This window comes from Xyrauchen texanus, chromosome 47, assembly GCF_025860055.1.
Source record: "Xyrauchen texanus isolate HMW12.3.18 chromosome 47, RBS_HiC_50CHRs, whole genome shotgun sequence".
In the NCBI taxonomy this organism is placed as follows: domain Eukaryota; kingdom Metazoa; phylum Chordata; class Actinopteri; order Cypriniformes; family Catostomidae; genus Xyrauchen; species Xyrauchen texanus.
Genome location: NC_068322.1, coordinates 18006009 through 18022061, shown reverse-complemented (window position 1 = coordinate 18022061; position 16053 = coordinate 18006009). Strand labels below are relative to the sequence as shown.

Here is a 16053-nt window from a genome sequence, read left to right as displayed (position 1 = left end):
ATGGGTGGATTAACACTAGTGTTAGTTCCACTTGTCAGAATCTACCAATAGCTTTGTCAATGAATAAACAACTGCAAGATTCTGTAGTGAATTTAACATATTGTAGTCACTATCTGCTATTATTTAACTGTATTATCTACAACAGTATACTGCCCTACAAAGCAAAAAGGCAGTAACTACGCAGAGTGCAGAACTGAGAAAAATGACTTTAAAGTTATCCTGTCATCCAGCCTAAGTAGTTGTAGGTAGATTATTGGACATGTGGCTGTTTTGTTACTTTATATTAGCTTATTCTTTGTACATATCAATCCTCATATTTAATTTGATATTTTACCCCTATTTTGCAGTTACTGTATTCTTGCTTTGTATTACTTACCAAAAACGTGGCACCATACCAAGGAAAAAGGCAGTAATTACAGATTCTCCAAAAACTATTTTGCCACAACTTGGGCTCTGGGTGTGTTATACACTGTATTTGAAATAATTGGAACCATTTGTTTTCCTGAACATGGATATACCAAACCCAAACTAATTTGACCATTTTAGGTCAATATTTTCCACCCAGAAGCTGTTCTGATGCTGAAACGGCTGCTTAAAGTCTCACATTGCTAAGCTGTGTCAAGGCCCAAATTGGGAAAATTTATTTTGAATAGGACCACATGCTTTTCTAGTTATTGAATATTTTTCCACCGCTGGTTGGATTATAACTTTGTGACATGAACAACAAAATGATGACATGGCATCGGCGATGATGTGAAGTTACAGAGGATAAAGTTACAGCTAGGAGCAGGGAGGATCAGGGGCAGGTAAGCAAAGCTATTTAAAACATCGCCTGTCAGTTAGCATAATGCTATCTGAATGGACCTCTGAGAGGAAGTCCCGCCCTGGTGGCTGACAGGTGTTTATATTGTGATAGCCTAGCCTCTAAATGTTTAATCTGTCACTGTTACTTACCATTCTCCGGGTATTTTCTTTTCAATGCCATTTCGACCATCTTTTTTCCCCGGCTTTGTGCCATCTCAAACAAAATTTGTGTGAAGTTAGAAGTGTGAAATCGCAAATGTTAAAACTGTCCCGTGAGGATGCCGCGAAGTCAGCTGTGTGTGTTCACCATGGAAACAGTAACTTCACTGCGCAGCAACACGGTTATTTTTTGTTAGGTAAAACATAACAAGAATACAGTAATGGATGTTACTGTACTCTTGCTTTGTTTCACTAGGGCTTTTTGCAGTTACTGTACAAACGACTACCATTTTTCTCCAAAACGACACACATTTGAGATAAGATGTTTTGTCACATAACAAAGGATGCCTTGAATGTCATGAAAATGATAACTCATTTTTGACCAAAAATGCAGTTACTGCCTTTTTGTTTTGTAGGGCAGTATTGTATAACACTGAAAACCCCCATATTGGTCAAAAACTACTTCTCAAACTGCTACCACATTTTGAATAAAGGGACACCTACAGTACATTTAAATTAAACAAGTATTTGATTGGTCAAGATCAGACATTACATGATTTATCTTTGGCTGAGATGGTCCACTGTGCCAATGCCTGGTAGAAATATTAGCTGACATACACTGATGAGCCAAAGCATAATGACCACTTGCCTAATATGTTGTTGGTCATCCGCATGCTGCCAAAATTTCACTGATTTACAGAGGCATGGACTCTATAAGACCCCTGAAGTTGTCCTGTGGTATCTGGCACAAGACGTTAACAGCAGATCCTTCAAGTCCAACAATATGCAAGGTGGAGCCGCCATGGATCAGACTTGTTGGTCCAGCACATCCCACAGATGCTCAATCGGATTGAGATCTGGGGAATTTGGAGGTCAGGACAACACCTTGAACTCTTCATGTTCCTCAAACCATTTCCGGAATGTGTGCAGTGTGGCAGGGTGCACACATTCCCATCAGGGAATACCTTTGCCATGAAGGGGTGTAACTGGTCTGCAACGATGTTTAGGTAAGTGGCATGTCTCACTCCCTCCACCGGCTTGTGGTCTTCCCACAGTGCATCCTGGTGCCATCACTTCCCAGGTAAACGGCACACATGTACACTGTTGTCCATGTGATGTAAAAGAAAACAGGACTCTTCAGACAAAGCGACCTTCTTCCACTGCTCCAAGGTCCTGTTCCAGCTCTAGCGTGCACATTGTAGGCACTTTCGACGGTGGACAGGGGTCATCATGGGCACCCTGACCGGTCTGCGGTTATGCAGCCCCATACACAGCAGGGTGCGATGCACAGTGTTGTGACACATTCCTCCCATAATCATCATTACAATTTTCTGTGACTTGTGCCACAGTAGACTTTGTCAGTTCAGACCAGACGGGATAGCCTTCATTGCCCTTGTGCATCGATAAGCCTTGGGCGCCCAACACCCTGTCGCCAGTTTGTTGCTTGTCCCTCCTCAGACCACTATCGGTAGGTACTCGCAACAGCTGACTGGGAGAACCCCACAAACCGTACCATTTCAGAAATCCTCTGACCCAGTCTTCTGGTCATAACAATTTGGCCCTTGTCAAAAGGTCTTTAATCCTGCATTCAACAAGTTGAGAACTGATTGTTCGCTTACCATCTAATCTACCCAGACCTTGACATGTGCCCTTGTTAGGCAATGATCAACGGTATTCACTTCACCTGTGAGTGGTCATAATGTTTTAGCTCAGTGTAAGTAGCTGATTTCAATAGAGCTGAAAAACTGGATCACCACTGTATTTGGGCCCAATTTGTTCAGAGGCGCAGTACAAATCGATGTACTTTCTTGCACGTTTGACTCAAATCAGTTTAATTTTTTTTAGTGAACAGCAGCAAATGCATTTAAATCGGTTTTTGGGCCAACTTTCCAGTTGCTCAACCTCTCTTTGCACAATGACAGCTACCCTCTGTCGTAGTTGTAGAACAAAGTCAATTGATATTGTTCTGACACTCAAGACATTACTTCGGCAATGATGTAGATACAGTATGCAGAACATTTACGACACAATCTGAAACGAAAGATCTAATTTCATCAATTGCAAAAAGGACACTGTGGACATTCAGAAAGAAACATTGTGAAGAAAGCCTTATAGACAACATACATTATGAAACAAGCAACCAAATATTACAGTGAATGAGCCAGAGATGTTCACTCACCAGTTTGCCACCAGTGATCCAGCACTGGCACTCCAAAACTCCTCTTGGCCCATTCAAGGGTCTCTATATCACAGCGTTCTCCTGCAACAAACAAACTCCTCAACCTGTAGAAGAAAAACAATTCTTAGAAAGTCTCTAGACCAGACCTATAGCAAATTTCACAGGAAGGAATCATGTGAAAATAAAGAACGCAGGTGTTACTAATATTATAAGTTATAATAATATGTGTTTTAACAATAATATTTGTATTAACATTATGTTTATTAATAACCATGTTTATTAATGTTGCAATCTTGTTTGACCAAATCATGATATGACCAGGGTCCGACATGAAAATGCCACTGAAAGTCACAAAAGTGCAACCGAAATTATAAATATGTGAGGAAAAGGCCTGCATAATTCCAGTTTAGTATTTCCTACACTTTAAACCTAGGGCTAGATATTTATTTTAATTTTGAATGAATGCTCAGAATTTTTATGAACGGACTAAGAAGTATTTAACAAACTGTAAAATTATAACAAGCAGTGTTTAATACGGCTGGGAAAAAGCAGCTGAAATATATTCAACTTCTATTTTACATAATCAAATCATGCAAATACATGCATTTGTATTATATCTCTCAGATGCTGGTGTCCTATCCCCCACCCAAAGGCCTTTCTAAAATGTACTTTTTAAAAGCAATGGTTGAACGGCAATTTAGCATTGAAAGAATTTAAAAACAGATTTCCCAGAGAACAGAAGCTCTTTTAATAGTCCTTTCACATTAGGTACAAACTAAAAGTCTTTAATTTTTTAAATAATAGGAAAGGATGTGACTTTATGAATTTATCAGGTCACTTTCACCACTAAAGTATTCCGACAGCCTGGTCTCATGAAATTTCCGTGAACATTACAAGATTTTTGCAATTCAAAATGTACGTGCTGTATAACACTTTTGGCTGCAGTTTTCCAGTGAAATGTCCACCAGGGGGCATTAAAGGCAAATGAAATGGTGATGTATTCAGACAAGGTTTTAAGGTCAATTTTAGATACTTTTGTAAAACATACCTCCCTAAAACGTTTACCTGAACCTAACCAATAGTGTTTTAATATATAAATATATACATATATATAACAATTTATAAAAAACAAACTTACCTTACCAATGCTTAATCGAAGCATTAGTGTTTTAAAATGCAGAAGCAAAATGAAAGCTAATTTTCTGAAGCAACCACATAATTTCATGCCACTTTCTTAACTGCAATATCACATGTCAGCTTGAGTCAATGGCTGGACTTGAACCACGGTCCTCCGACTACATGTTTAATGCTCTATCAGGTGAGCTACTGCAGATCACGTTGGAATAAGTGTATATACGTAGGTGGGTCTGTAATACAAGCATTAAAATATATTGTTGTTCAAAAGACTCGTTAGAGTAAAAGTGTGTTGATATCATAAAATAGCAGAGTCTGAGTAATAGAGAGGAAAAATAAGTATTTATAAAGTCATAATCAGCCATTAAAGTCATGCTTTGAGTGAAAGTGAATAAAACACAGTTGTTGTGGCACCTTTAGTGGTAATTTCACCTGGAAATTGTACCTGGAGACATGCATAACAACTTTTCAAAAAATGATATAGTCACATTTCACTATGAGACCAGGTTGCATTCTGAGTCAATATCTATGATTAAGGACAGTATTAAAGCGGAGCTCTTTTCACTGTATAACTCCAGGGTCAAACAATGCACAAACGATTCATTTATCTGCAGTCAAGTTCAGATGTGTGTGTGATATGCATGAGAACAAGCTCGAGTGTGATGGGGCTGCAACACATAGTACATTAACACACACCCGTCAAAATTATAAAAATCAGATGCCATTTAAATCTCTTTAAAATATGTTGGTTTTTTTCAACAGTGAAACTATCGAGTCACAATGCAGCCCCCTGTGAAAAAAAGACAATGACAACACCAAAATGAGGCATTGATTTGTATAGAGCATAATTTACTGTTGTCTGAATGAGTGGGTGAAAGGCTTGCTTCAAAGAGTGCTTTTGCAAATTTGTATAATTTAATTTATTTACATTTCTACATGTACATCAATTTCATAGCCAGGTGCACACAATCTAGAATAGCAACCTGCAAGTGTAGGTTAATATCAGTCTTATCATCCTGGCGAAAGGGCAGATCCTGATTTTACAATCCTCTGAGATGGAAAATTCTACCGAGTGAAGCTGTGTCCTCTAGCATGCATTCAAACCTGAGCTGAGAGCTGCAGGTTACAGCACCGACACACAAGTCACACTCCACGAGTGCCTGTTCTTTTGTGGTAGTCACACATTTCACAACTCCTTTGGGTCCAGCTGAATTCTCCTATTACATCCCTAGGAATGTATTTTGTGCTTAAGTCTTTGATTGTGTCACTATGCTGATTTATCTAAAGAAAGTGGCTCATATATTCATTAAGGGACATTTTAAATGTATATAGTATAATGTTCAATGGGAGAGCTATATGTTAATTTTCTGGTGGAAAATAAAAACCCATTCTTTCTAATAAGATGTGCATAACCTAAATGCTAAAAGATATTTATTTGCCAAGCATTTGTACGAGTGCAAGCTAGTAAATGAGAAATGGCTATTATGCTTTATTTAGATGAATTAAAGTGTCACAGACAGAACTGATATGCTGGTAAGATTAACAAAACCTAAAAATTAAACTGAAATTAGATTTAAATTTTAAGTCTTTGAAAATTTACTGAATTTACTGGCCACAATTTATTTATTACTATCAAATTAGAAGTCAAAAGGTATTTTACTTGTGATACATACCGTCAAATATATAAATAGGTCAAATATTTTTGTACTTATGACAAAACTGTTATACTGTATACAGTGAATGTAGCAGCAATTGACATTTAAACCATGCATTAAATAGAAATTTGAAAAGTGTTACTAGCCAGTAACTCTGTATTATTTACTCAAAGTATTTTACTCGCATATCGTAAAACCATTTAGCAGCTTACGTGAGGAATATCATTTACACAAACCTGTGGTTCTTCTTCCCTGAGGTAAAAGCTCTTACCAATCTATTAATTGGTTGTAGATGTGAAACATTAAATTGTCATAATGTGTTTAAATGGGCACTAAACTGTTATTATTTGCAGACTGTTATTTGAGTGGAAGGAAGAAGAGGAATTGCTCCAGTCTAACGCAACAGTGATTTAGTTTAATCAAAGCCATAATAGACGTGAGTATAGAAGCTTTATACTGCTTTACTGAATCAAACCCATTACTATCACCATGGTAACTACACAATTGACTACATTTTTCTCTTAATGCACTGTCAAACCAAACAGCAACAGGCATTTTGTACAAACCTTGATCAGTGGTTCTGAACTGGTTATGCTTCAGGACCCAGATTTTACACTGTAAATTTTTTGGTCAATAATTGACGTTCAAAGCTGTATACTGTACAAAGTATCAAAAATCTCCTTTAAAACAAAACATGAAATGGATTACTATCATGAAATGGATTACTATCATGAACTGCAAAGGCTGAACCACCACTGTGCATTCAACAGGAAACAGTGGTGTTCACAGGTGAAATAACATCAGTTATTTGCATAATTACTTAAACATTTTAAGGGGGGGGGGCTGTAAATACGCTGGCTACCACACCTGAAGTCGCAAGTTAGAATCCAGAGCGTGCTGAGTGACTCCAGCCAGGTCTCCTAAGCAACAAAATTGGCCAGGTTGCTAGGGAGGGTAGAGTCACATGGGGTAACCTCTTCGTGGTCGCTATAATGTGGTTCTCGCTCTCGGTGGGGTGCATGGTGAGTTGTGAGTGGATGCAGTGGAGAATAGCGTGAGCCTCCACACACGCTAGGTCTCCGCGGTAACGCGCTCAACAAGCCATGTGATAAGATGCACAGATTGACGGTCTCAGACACATAAGCATTGGAGATTCGTCCTTCACCACCACGAGGACTTAAAAGTGCATTGGAAATTGGGCATTCCAAATTTGGGAGAAAATATAATAATAATTTAAGTAACAACCATTCATTCTCAAATGAGAAGCAGTTACACATAGCCCAAGACAAAGATAAAAAAGAAAATAAGATCATCATTTATCCTCAATAAAATATTCATGACAAATATTACAGTATGTATTTACTGTTAAAGTCTGATGATTAATTAATTAGCTTCAAAGCCAGTAAAAAAAAAACTAATAAAAATGTATACAATATTTAAATTATTTTATATTCATGTTTATTATATACATATATATAACATGTTTATTGTTATAATCTGCCGATTTTGTCATTAGCGTCAAAGCCAATAAAATAGAGCCAATAAAGAAAATAAAAAAATATTCAAAATTATTTATAAATATACATTTATTTTTATTGATTTATTTTCAATAAATGGTAATGGTTTGTGTACAGGTACAAATGTTTGGTTACCTATTGAGCTGGTACCGTTTCCCGTGTTCTGCCTGAGGGTCTTGCTGGCGAATGGCTCTGATAGCAGTGGGAGCTGTAAACATGGAAGTTGTGCCGTGCTCCGACATCACACGGAAAAATGCCCCGGGGTCCGGAGTTCCCACCGGTTTACCCTGCAGAGACAACACCTGGTTACAGATATCTGAATGCAGAATTAACATTGTTCTTTCAACCAAACACTAAAGAAATGAATCAACATTGCCTTTCAAAAATTGACAGCCAGAAAGCCTCTGGAAAGGTTTATAGAATTATTTGCACAATTTTGCAAGATGGCAACCTTTTATTTCCTTTCAATGATGGTAATTTTTAACATTGTGTTAATATTTAGTATTTATGTGACTCCAGCCAGGTCTCCTAAGCAACCAAATTGGCCCCGTTGCTAAGGAAGGGTAGAGTCACATGGGATAACCTCTTCGTGGTCGTGATTAGTGGTTCTCGCTCTCAATGGGGCACGTGGTAATTTCTGCGTGGATTGCGGAGAGTAGCATGAGCCTCCACATGCGGAGTCTCCATGGTGTCATGCACAAGAGCCACGTGATAAGATGCACAGATTGACTGTCTCAGAAGCAGAGACAACTGAGACTTGTCCTCCGCCACCCGGATCGAGGTGAGTAACCACGCCACCACGAGGGCCTACTAAGAAGTGGGAATTGGACATTCCAAATTGGGGAGAAAAGGGGATTTAAACAATAAAATGATACAATTAAACAATATTTAGTATTTACTTCGTCCCCTTGTTGCCTGAATAATAATGTTATTTCAGAAGAAGGGGTGTGGCAAAATGACCAAAATCTTAAAATCACAGTATGAATAATTTTATACAACAGACAGTTCTGGTCCTCTAATCTGATCTGACAAGTGCCATTCCAAGTTGCAACACTCGTTGCAAATAAAAACAAAAGTGAAGTTACACTGTGAGTACCAGATGCGAGTGGTACATCCAAACTAAAATCACTCCCATTGAAATCAACATTTCTATACTGTCTATACTGAAGTCTATACTGTATTGCTCTTTTGCAACACTTGGAATGTTTAAGGCAGGTTTTTGCATACAGCTTTCATCTGTCCGAGCAAGCGTCCACCTTTTTTCTCACTTCGGTACCACTACAAGATATTTCCGGGTGGATGCTCCACACTTCCGCTTAGCATTTTTAATCAGCTAAACAAGTCTACTGTTGATGGCGAGCAGCGAAGGCAAAAAAAAAAAAAAAAAACTACCAATGCCCAAAATATTTAGAGATTCACCAGATATAGAAGCAAATATAATAAGATCCAATAAGCAAAACTTTTACTTGTATTTACTCTCCCTGTCGAGTCTCATGCAAGGCAGGTTGGGAACTAGAAATCCTCTGCCCAGTTTCATTTTTTTGCTGTCCCAACGCACATGGATTAAGTAAAGCAGACAACACACTCTTTTGTAAAAAAAAATAATCAAAATCAGTTAATTTAAGTTCCATTTGAGTAATTAGAACAATTTTTTTTTTTTTTTGTATTATTAACATAAACATGGTAGGATTAAGTATAACTGACAATAGTGAAAGTATGTTTTTTTGTGAATTTGTGAAAACTGCTCCAAAGATATATTGAAGTATAAAGTAAAAACAGAATCTCTATTCCATTTTCTATTATCGCCCAATTCAGCAGTGTGCACAGGCATCTTATTGTATTGAACTGGATCAGCACGGGCATTTGCAGAGGTTGGGGAGAGAATATTCAATGAAGAATGTATTTGAAATAGAGAGTGGTTTGGAAAGGTGCCTGGGTAGCAGATGGGCCAAGAGAGTGGCTAAGACACAGAACAATACTGTTGCAAAATGATTACACACAAGCAGCATTGCATAACACTGAGCTGTTGAAATATTCATGTTTCTTCCTGGCTGCTCAAAGAGAATGCTCAATAAACTAAACAAAGACTTTAGACCTGTGTGACTAAACAGTCACACAGGAATATCCAATCTCATTTGTAGAAGAGCATTTTTGTGTATTCTGCTTATAACTTTAATATCGATTGTCTCATTATTTTCTGAGAAATTAATAGATTTTTCTTAGACGAGCTTTGATTGAAGAAAGCTAATACAATTATTTTGACACTTGGGTGGTGTTATAGATATAGAATAGAAAGAAAAAAAAATCTCTTGATGACTGGTCCCAATACAACAGTAAAGGTAAAATAAACATGTCGATTAAGAAACAACTTTATTAATAACTATGGTGTCAAGTGTCCAAGAGGCCCGAGTAGCTCAGCGAGTAAAGACGTATTTGAAGGTACAAAAAGCACTAAATTAATCTATATGACTTCAGTGGTTATACTAATGTCTTCAGAAGAGATACGATAAGAGTTGGTCAGAAAGAATTCAATATTGAAGACCTTTTTAACGATAAATCTCCACTTTCACTTCCATTTTGCATTCTTTAGCATATACCACCTACTGGGCAGGGAGGACTTAAAGGACTTAAATATTGATCCATTTCTCACCCACACCATATCAGCTCTGAACACATGAATTAAACAACTGGAGTTGTATGGATTACTTTTATGGTGCTTTTATATGCGTTTTAGGCCTTTAAAGTTCTGGCCACCATTCACTTGGATTGTATGGAGAAACAGAGTTAATATACTTCTAAAAATCTTTGTGTTCAGCAGAAGAAAGAAAGTCATACACATCTGGGATGGCATGAGGGCGAGTAAATGATAAGAGCTGCTCTTTCACCAGCACAAAAGCTTTTGAAATGAAAAGCAAATTGAATGCAAGACTAAAGTCAAACTGGGTCAGTAAAATCAGACAGATTGCCCTGAAGGAGCGTAGATAGTATCTGGATATTTTTTAGTTGCATTGCTTTTACACCTTGCATTCCAATTTGTTTCTAGTGTTATCAGATAAAGATCCAGTCGCATTTACCCGTGCAAAATGGAAAATGGCATTTTACAGAGGTTCTGTTAATTTAATAGTTTATTCATTTATGAAAAAAAAAAAAAAGACAATTCAAAATGCTTTTCCTTATTTTGAAATTAAAAAAAAACATGAAGAAAGTAATTAATATGGGTTTGGTGAACAAATGAGTGTGTCCATTTTTGGGTGAACTATCCCTTGAGTGCTTTAATGAGTTTTTTTCTTCCTTCTTTGCATTCCCGGAGAGAAACACTTGCTAGAGTCCATAAAATTCCACAGTATGGACTTGGCAGACCTCAGGTCAGTCGGAGCACCAGGATCAAGTAACAGGTAAACTGCTTTAACACACTTACGGTCCCACAAACACACACACACACACACACACACACACACACACACACACACACACACACACACACACACACACACACACACACACACACACACACACACACACACACACACACACACACACACACACACACACACACACACACACACACACACGGACAGTACCTCATAAAGCACGGTGGAGTTGCCATGTAGAAGGGGAGCGTAGCAGATATATGAGTGGCCCACCACCCAGCCGAGGTCAGATGCAGCCCACCAAACCTGACAAAGAGAGACATGCTGCTCAAACACCATGAACAGGAACTTCAAGATCATACCTGGAAAGAGTAATCTCATTCCTTTAACTTTTTTTTTTTTGCACCTAAAAGATCATTTAGGCCAGTTTACTATGGTGTGGTTAAGGCCCTTTCACACCTGAGGTGGCACGATGATGAATGACCCTTTCACATAGAAAGTGACACTCACGGCTTGGGTGACAAGTTTGAAAACACCAAAGACAAGCATGCAAGTTCTCCATTGAGCAGATGGAAAAAAAGAAAGAAGAAAATCTGATTTCTCTACCAGGTGTAGTGGCGATGACAAGTTTGTTGTTGATTTGTTAAACGAGAAAGAAAACACTTTCACAAACTATTTTAGTTCACCTTTAGTTGACGCTTTTCACCTGTCAATCACTTTGCTTGTTCTCACACTTAAGATCTTGAGTTGTTTATTAAAAAGAAATTTATACAAAAGGTTTACAAAGGCATTAGACACAAACATGTCATAGCAGATGGTTCAGGATATCTTCCTAGAGTTCCTTCAGCATTTAATGTCGGTGGTTAAAACAGTTTTATGTGCATTAGCGCCAGCAGTTGCGCTTGTTTTGGTTACTGCGGTGGCTCCTGATCCAAATCTCTTTAAAAAAATATTATTAAAGGGCAACTATTATGGAATTTTGAAAATGACCTTTCATGTAGTGTGTAACATAGATTTAAGTGAACAAAAACATCCTGCAAAGTTTTATATATGAAAGTTCACCGTAAAAAAAGTTATTGTCTCTCAAAAGTAGGAGTCGAATCTGAGTCAATGTAATGAATCGTTTTTCCAACGAGTCATTTTCCTTTTCGTTGTGACGTCAAGACGAAAAATTATCAAATTGTCCGCGCCCACTCACTGCGTGCGCAGACACCAGGGAAAACTTGAAAACATCATGTCAACAACAAGACGCTGTGTTCTGAAGTGCATATCAAAAGCGACCTTTTTTTTCACTGCCCAGGGACGAGCATGTTAAGAATCAGTGGCTAGAGTTTATATTTACAACTATACCACACAAGTATAGCCCGAACCTTGTGCTGTGTTCGCGTCATTTTAATGACAATTGCTTTACGAACATGAATGCTTTCAAGTGTGGTTTCGCGAGCCGGTTGATACTGAAGGAAGGTTCAGTACCAAGTTTATTTGGATCAGCTTCCTCCTCCGAATCACAACCTGTAAGTATTATTAATAATTGTTGCTTTTATGTGTTTTTTAGCATGCTTAATAAGTATTTGTGTGTGTTGTGTAAGTTACGCTCAGCGCAGCTTCTAGGTCTCCAATGTCAATTTTTTTGAAATATGTGAAGTGTTTGTCGATGTTATTGGAGTTGTCATAAAGGATAGAGCAATGACTTGTAGTAATGCAGTGCTTTACCAATATGTTTATGCGTTGGGCTAACGCAAACAATAACTGATTGGGTGTTTACTACCGAACTTTGGACTATGATCGCTAACATAAATCAACTCAAATTCCTTCTCTGATTTTGATTTTTTTAACTACAAAGCGGTGATGGGCGTTCCGTTTTCGACAATCTCTGCACAGAGTATACCAATCACAACTGACTGGGTCATCTGACCAATCACCGCAGATTTTTTTAAATGCCATAATAGGTGCCCTTTAAATTATTATTATTATTTTTTTTTTTTTTTTATTTTTTTACACACTCAAAGCCTTGCTTTGCTGGCATGCAAATGTTAACTCCAGGTGTGAATGGTTTGTTAGGCATCCATTGTTTTGATTGAAAATGTTAATTGCGGCAAAGATTCGCATTTGTGAAAAGCCCTTTAAGGTGAAGTGGGTAATATTATTGCCACTAGTGTCACCAAATGAAATTGCAAAATTGTGCCGCAAACTACAAAAAACAAAAGTGAGTGACAAGTGAGCTCTTCTTGGGCAGAAACTCACAATTGATTTCAAGACACATTCTAACAGCACATAAAAGCATAAAAATTCACTGCGCACACAAATACAGGGTAAAATAATATCTTTAATTACACTGTTTTTCAATATTTTCAAGTACTGAATAAAAAATAAATGTTTATTTAGAATCAACATTGCCTGAAGATGCAAAACTCGTCATTACAAATGTTGGAAATTGGCTCTGTACGGTGCCATGAGTCATAGCTACAACATTCTAGTCCCTAGCTAGGGCACCTCATTTAAGTTTAGAAATGCACAGCATGTTACTATTACACAAGGAAGGCTTAAATCAAGGAAAATTATACCCCCCCCCAATGCAAAAATACTGAATCGTGGCCTACCTCACCAGGAGCCAGTCCGTAAACATTAGACATGGTCCAGTTTAACATCACGGCATATCCGCCCGTATCTCGGACTACACCCTGAGAGGAAAGAAAGAACAGAAGAATGGGAACATTTCACAGGATCACATCACAATGTCAAGAAATAATTTCTTCATGTCAATGTGCCAATTCTTCAGTCAAAGTGAGCTGAACAATTGTTTTATTTATTAGTCATATGGGTTTGAAAGGACATTAGGGTGAGTACATGAAGTCAGAATTCTCATTTTTGCATGACCCATTACCTTAAATGAGCACTAACTGGGTGGTGTGATTGATTATATATATATATATTTGCATAGAGAACTGAAGCATACATTTAGGACCTTTAAGATTTTTTTGCATTGTGACATTATTTTCATGACAGTTAAATGTATTTTAACCCCCAATGTTCATGACCTCAACACGGCTGTGCATTATACTTTTACTAATCCCATTCCTTTCAGTTAAGATTTGACTGTTACTGTAAAACCGATACTATTTGCACATTACAATTTAAATAGTATATTTTTGTAATGCTGTGGTAATGAGAATCAATGGGGTAAAATGTGTGTAACTGTCATGAAAATAATGTCACAATGCAAAACTCGTAATGGCCCTAAATGTAGGCCTTATTTTCCAACACACTCTCAGGGCAAAATTGTCAGGATTCGCACGACTTTTCTAAATTTGGCTAATTAATGATATCGTGCGATTGCACTCGTTTTAATTCCTACAACTTTCAGTACAGCCAATGACATCACTGGACATCGTTTCCATCTAATACATAACAATTACTTGCTTCTGTCACACACAACAGCTTCCTATCATGTTTCCACACTCTACTGATTGGTTAAGTTTAGATAAGGGCTTTGGGTAAGGGCATAATATTAATAAGTATGTCTTTAACAACACGTGTGCGGAACTTGTGCTTACGTCCCGTATTACACATCAGGGAATTTGCACGTGATGAAGTCGTACGAGTTTATGTGAACAACAATGTACGAGACCATACGAAACAGCCATAACTCGTAAATTATTTACCAATTTTCATGAGATCAAGTTTTTTTTCTAAGGAATTTGTTTTTTTAAGTAAAAGAGTAAAATAGGACCAGGACATTTTTCTTGACCTGTTTTGTGAGATTCCCCAACTACAGGCATGTGTATTACCATGATGGAGTCTGAAAGTCAGCTTAAAGGTATATTTTGAGTTGTAGGGTGGTAATTAAATCCTGGTAAATTGTGCCAAATCTATAAATTTGAGAGGCATGTGCCTGACTGAGCAAGTGAGGCAGGACTATTAGCAAGTGGTTTATGTACAGGGCAGGATTGCCTTGAGCCAGATATTTCACAGCGGCTGAAGTATGTCAGTGGAGAGCTGTGATTTGTTCACTGTGCCTTCAGGACATGATACTTCCTCCTGTGTGCTTTTGTATTCTCTTCTTTTGCCTCGCTTAAAGAAGTGTCCTTCTAGAAGCGAGACGTTCAGGATAGAACAGCACGATCATGAAAATTTCAAAGTGTTGTTCATCTCATGGACAATATCATGTGGGGGAAATAAAATATTATTTAGAGGTGGTCTTGGAAGAAAAGGTGCGGGATAGAGAAGGCGGGCAGAATGGCAAGTAGCATTGAAAAAGAGATCCTGAAAATGGGTGGGGCTTAACAGCCAGGACATATCTAATTGGTCAGATAAAATGGCTCATAGCAGTCATTTCTTTTACATCATATTTAGCCTACATTTTGAGTAGCTGACTTCTAAAAACCATTCACGACTTTGCCAAATGTATAATTCAAAGTAAAAGTGGACCAATATGTCGGTTTTACTGATTATTCCATGCAGATAGTTTTTTTTCCTACGTGTTCCTCAGTGGCCGGCGATAGAGGATTATACAGTTAGAACGCATTGGTTCCACAGTATAACAGCGGCCTTTAAAGTTGAAAAAACAATCGTCAGGGGATTTTCTGCATCTACATCGGTCATCATTGGCAATATTCATCCACAATATTTATCGCTTTAATGCGTATTTTGTTATCTAGATTAGATAATCACGTGTTCTAAATTGAAGCAAGGGCACGCAAAGAAAAATTTTACTATAAAGAAACATGCCCCATCAACACATACATGTCTCCAACTTCATATCTTGTGAAAAATAATAAACCTTATTGCTCATTATACCTCATCTGGGGAAATATACATTTACAAAACCCTTCGTCTGGTGAATATATAGGCTAAAGCTTCATTTTGGTTAATACTTTGTAACCCAGACAAGTCTTCAACATTTCAAAATAAGTTTATAAGTTAAATGTCCCATATTATGCACCAATGCTTCATTTGGGATTTTGGTTAAAGAATAAACTGCATCTGGGACTTTATTCGTTTTGGACTCTTGTGGCCTCCATGTCTGTGCCCGTCACAGTAAGGAAAGATAAGAAACTTTTAACATTCTATAAATGAAAACTATAGACCAAATTATCAGCTATCCCCACCACCTTAGTAATTGCATCGGCAAAAATCCACGATTGGTCGGCATCTAATAACAAGTTCAAACATTCAAACTGTATGAAAACTTGATGTTTCTTAATGTCATTATTCAGGTGCAAATAATTATTAAC

The 16053-nt window shown here is 37.6% G+C and overlaps 1 protein-coding gene across 1 annotated transcript in view; it reads right to left on the bottom strand.

Moving 5' to 3' along the window:
* The window catches only part of acss3 (acyl-CoA synthetase short chain family member 3), a 46126-nt gene that overhangs the window by 20774 nt on the left and 9299 nt on the right, over window positions 1-16053 (bottom strand). The window contains exons 6-9 of the mRNA XM_052120657.1: window positions 13420-13500; window positions 11030-11125; window positions 7584-7735; window positions 3143-3246 (exon numbers count right to left, since the gene is read on the bottom strand). Coding sequence (XP_051976617.1) covers window positions 3143-3246; window positions 7584-7735; window positions 11030-11125; window positions 13420-13500 — 433 coding nt within the window. The remainder of the gene's footprint in view (window positions 1-3142; window positions 3247-7583; window positions 7736-11029; window positions 11126-13419; window positions 13501-16053) is intronic.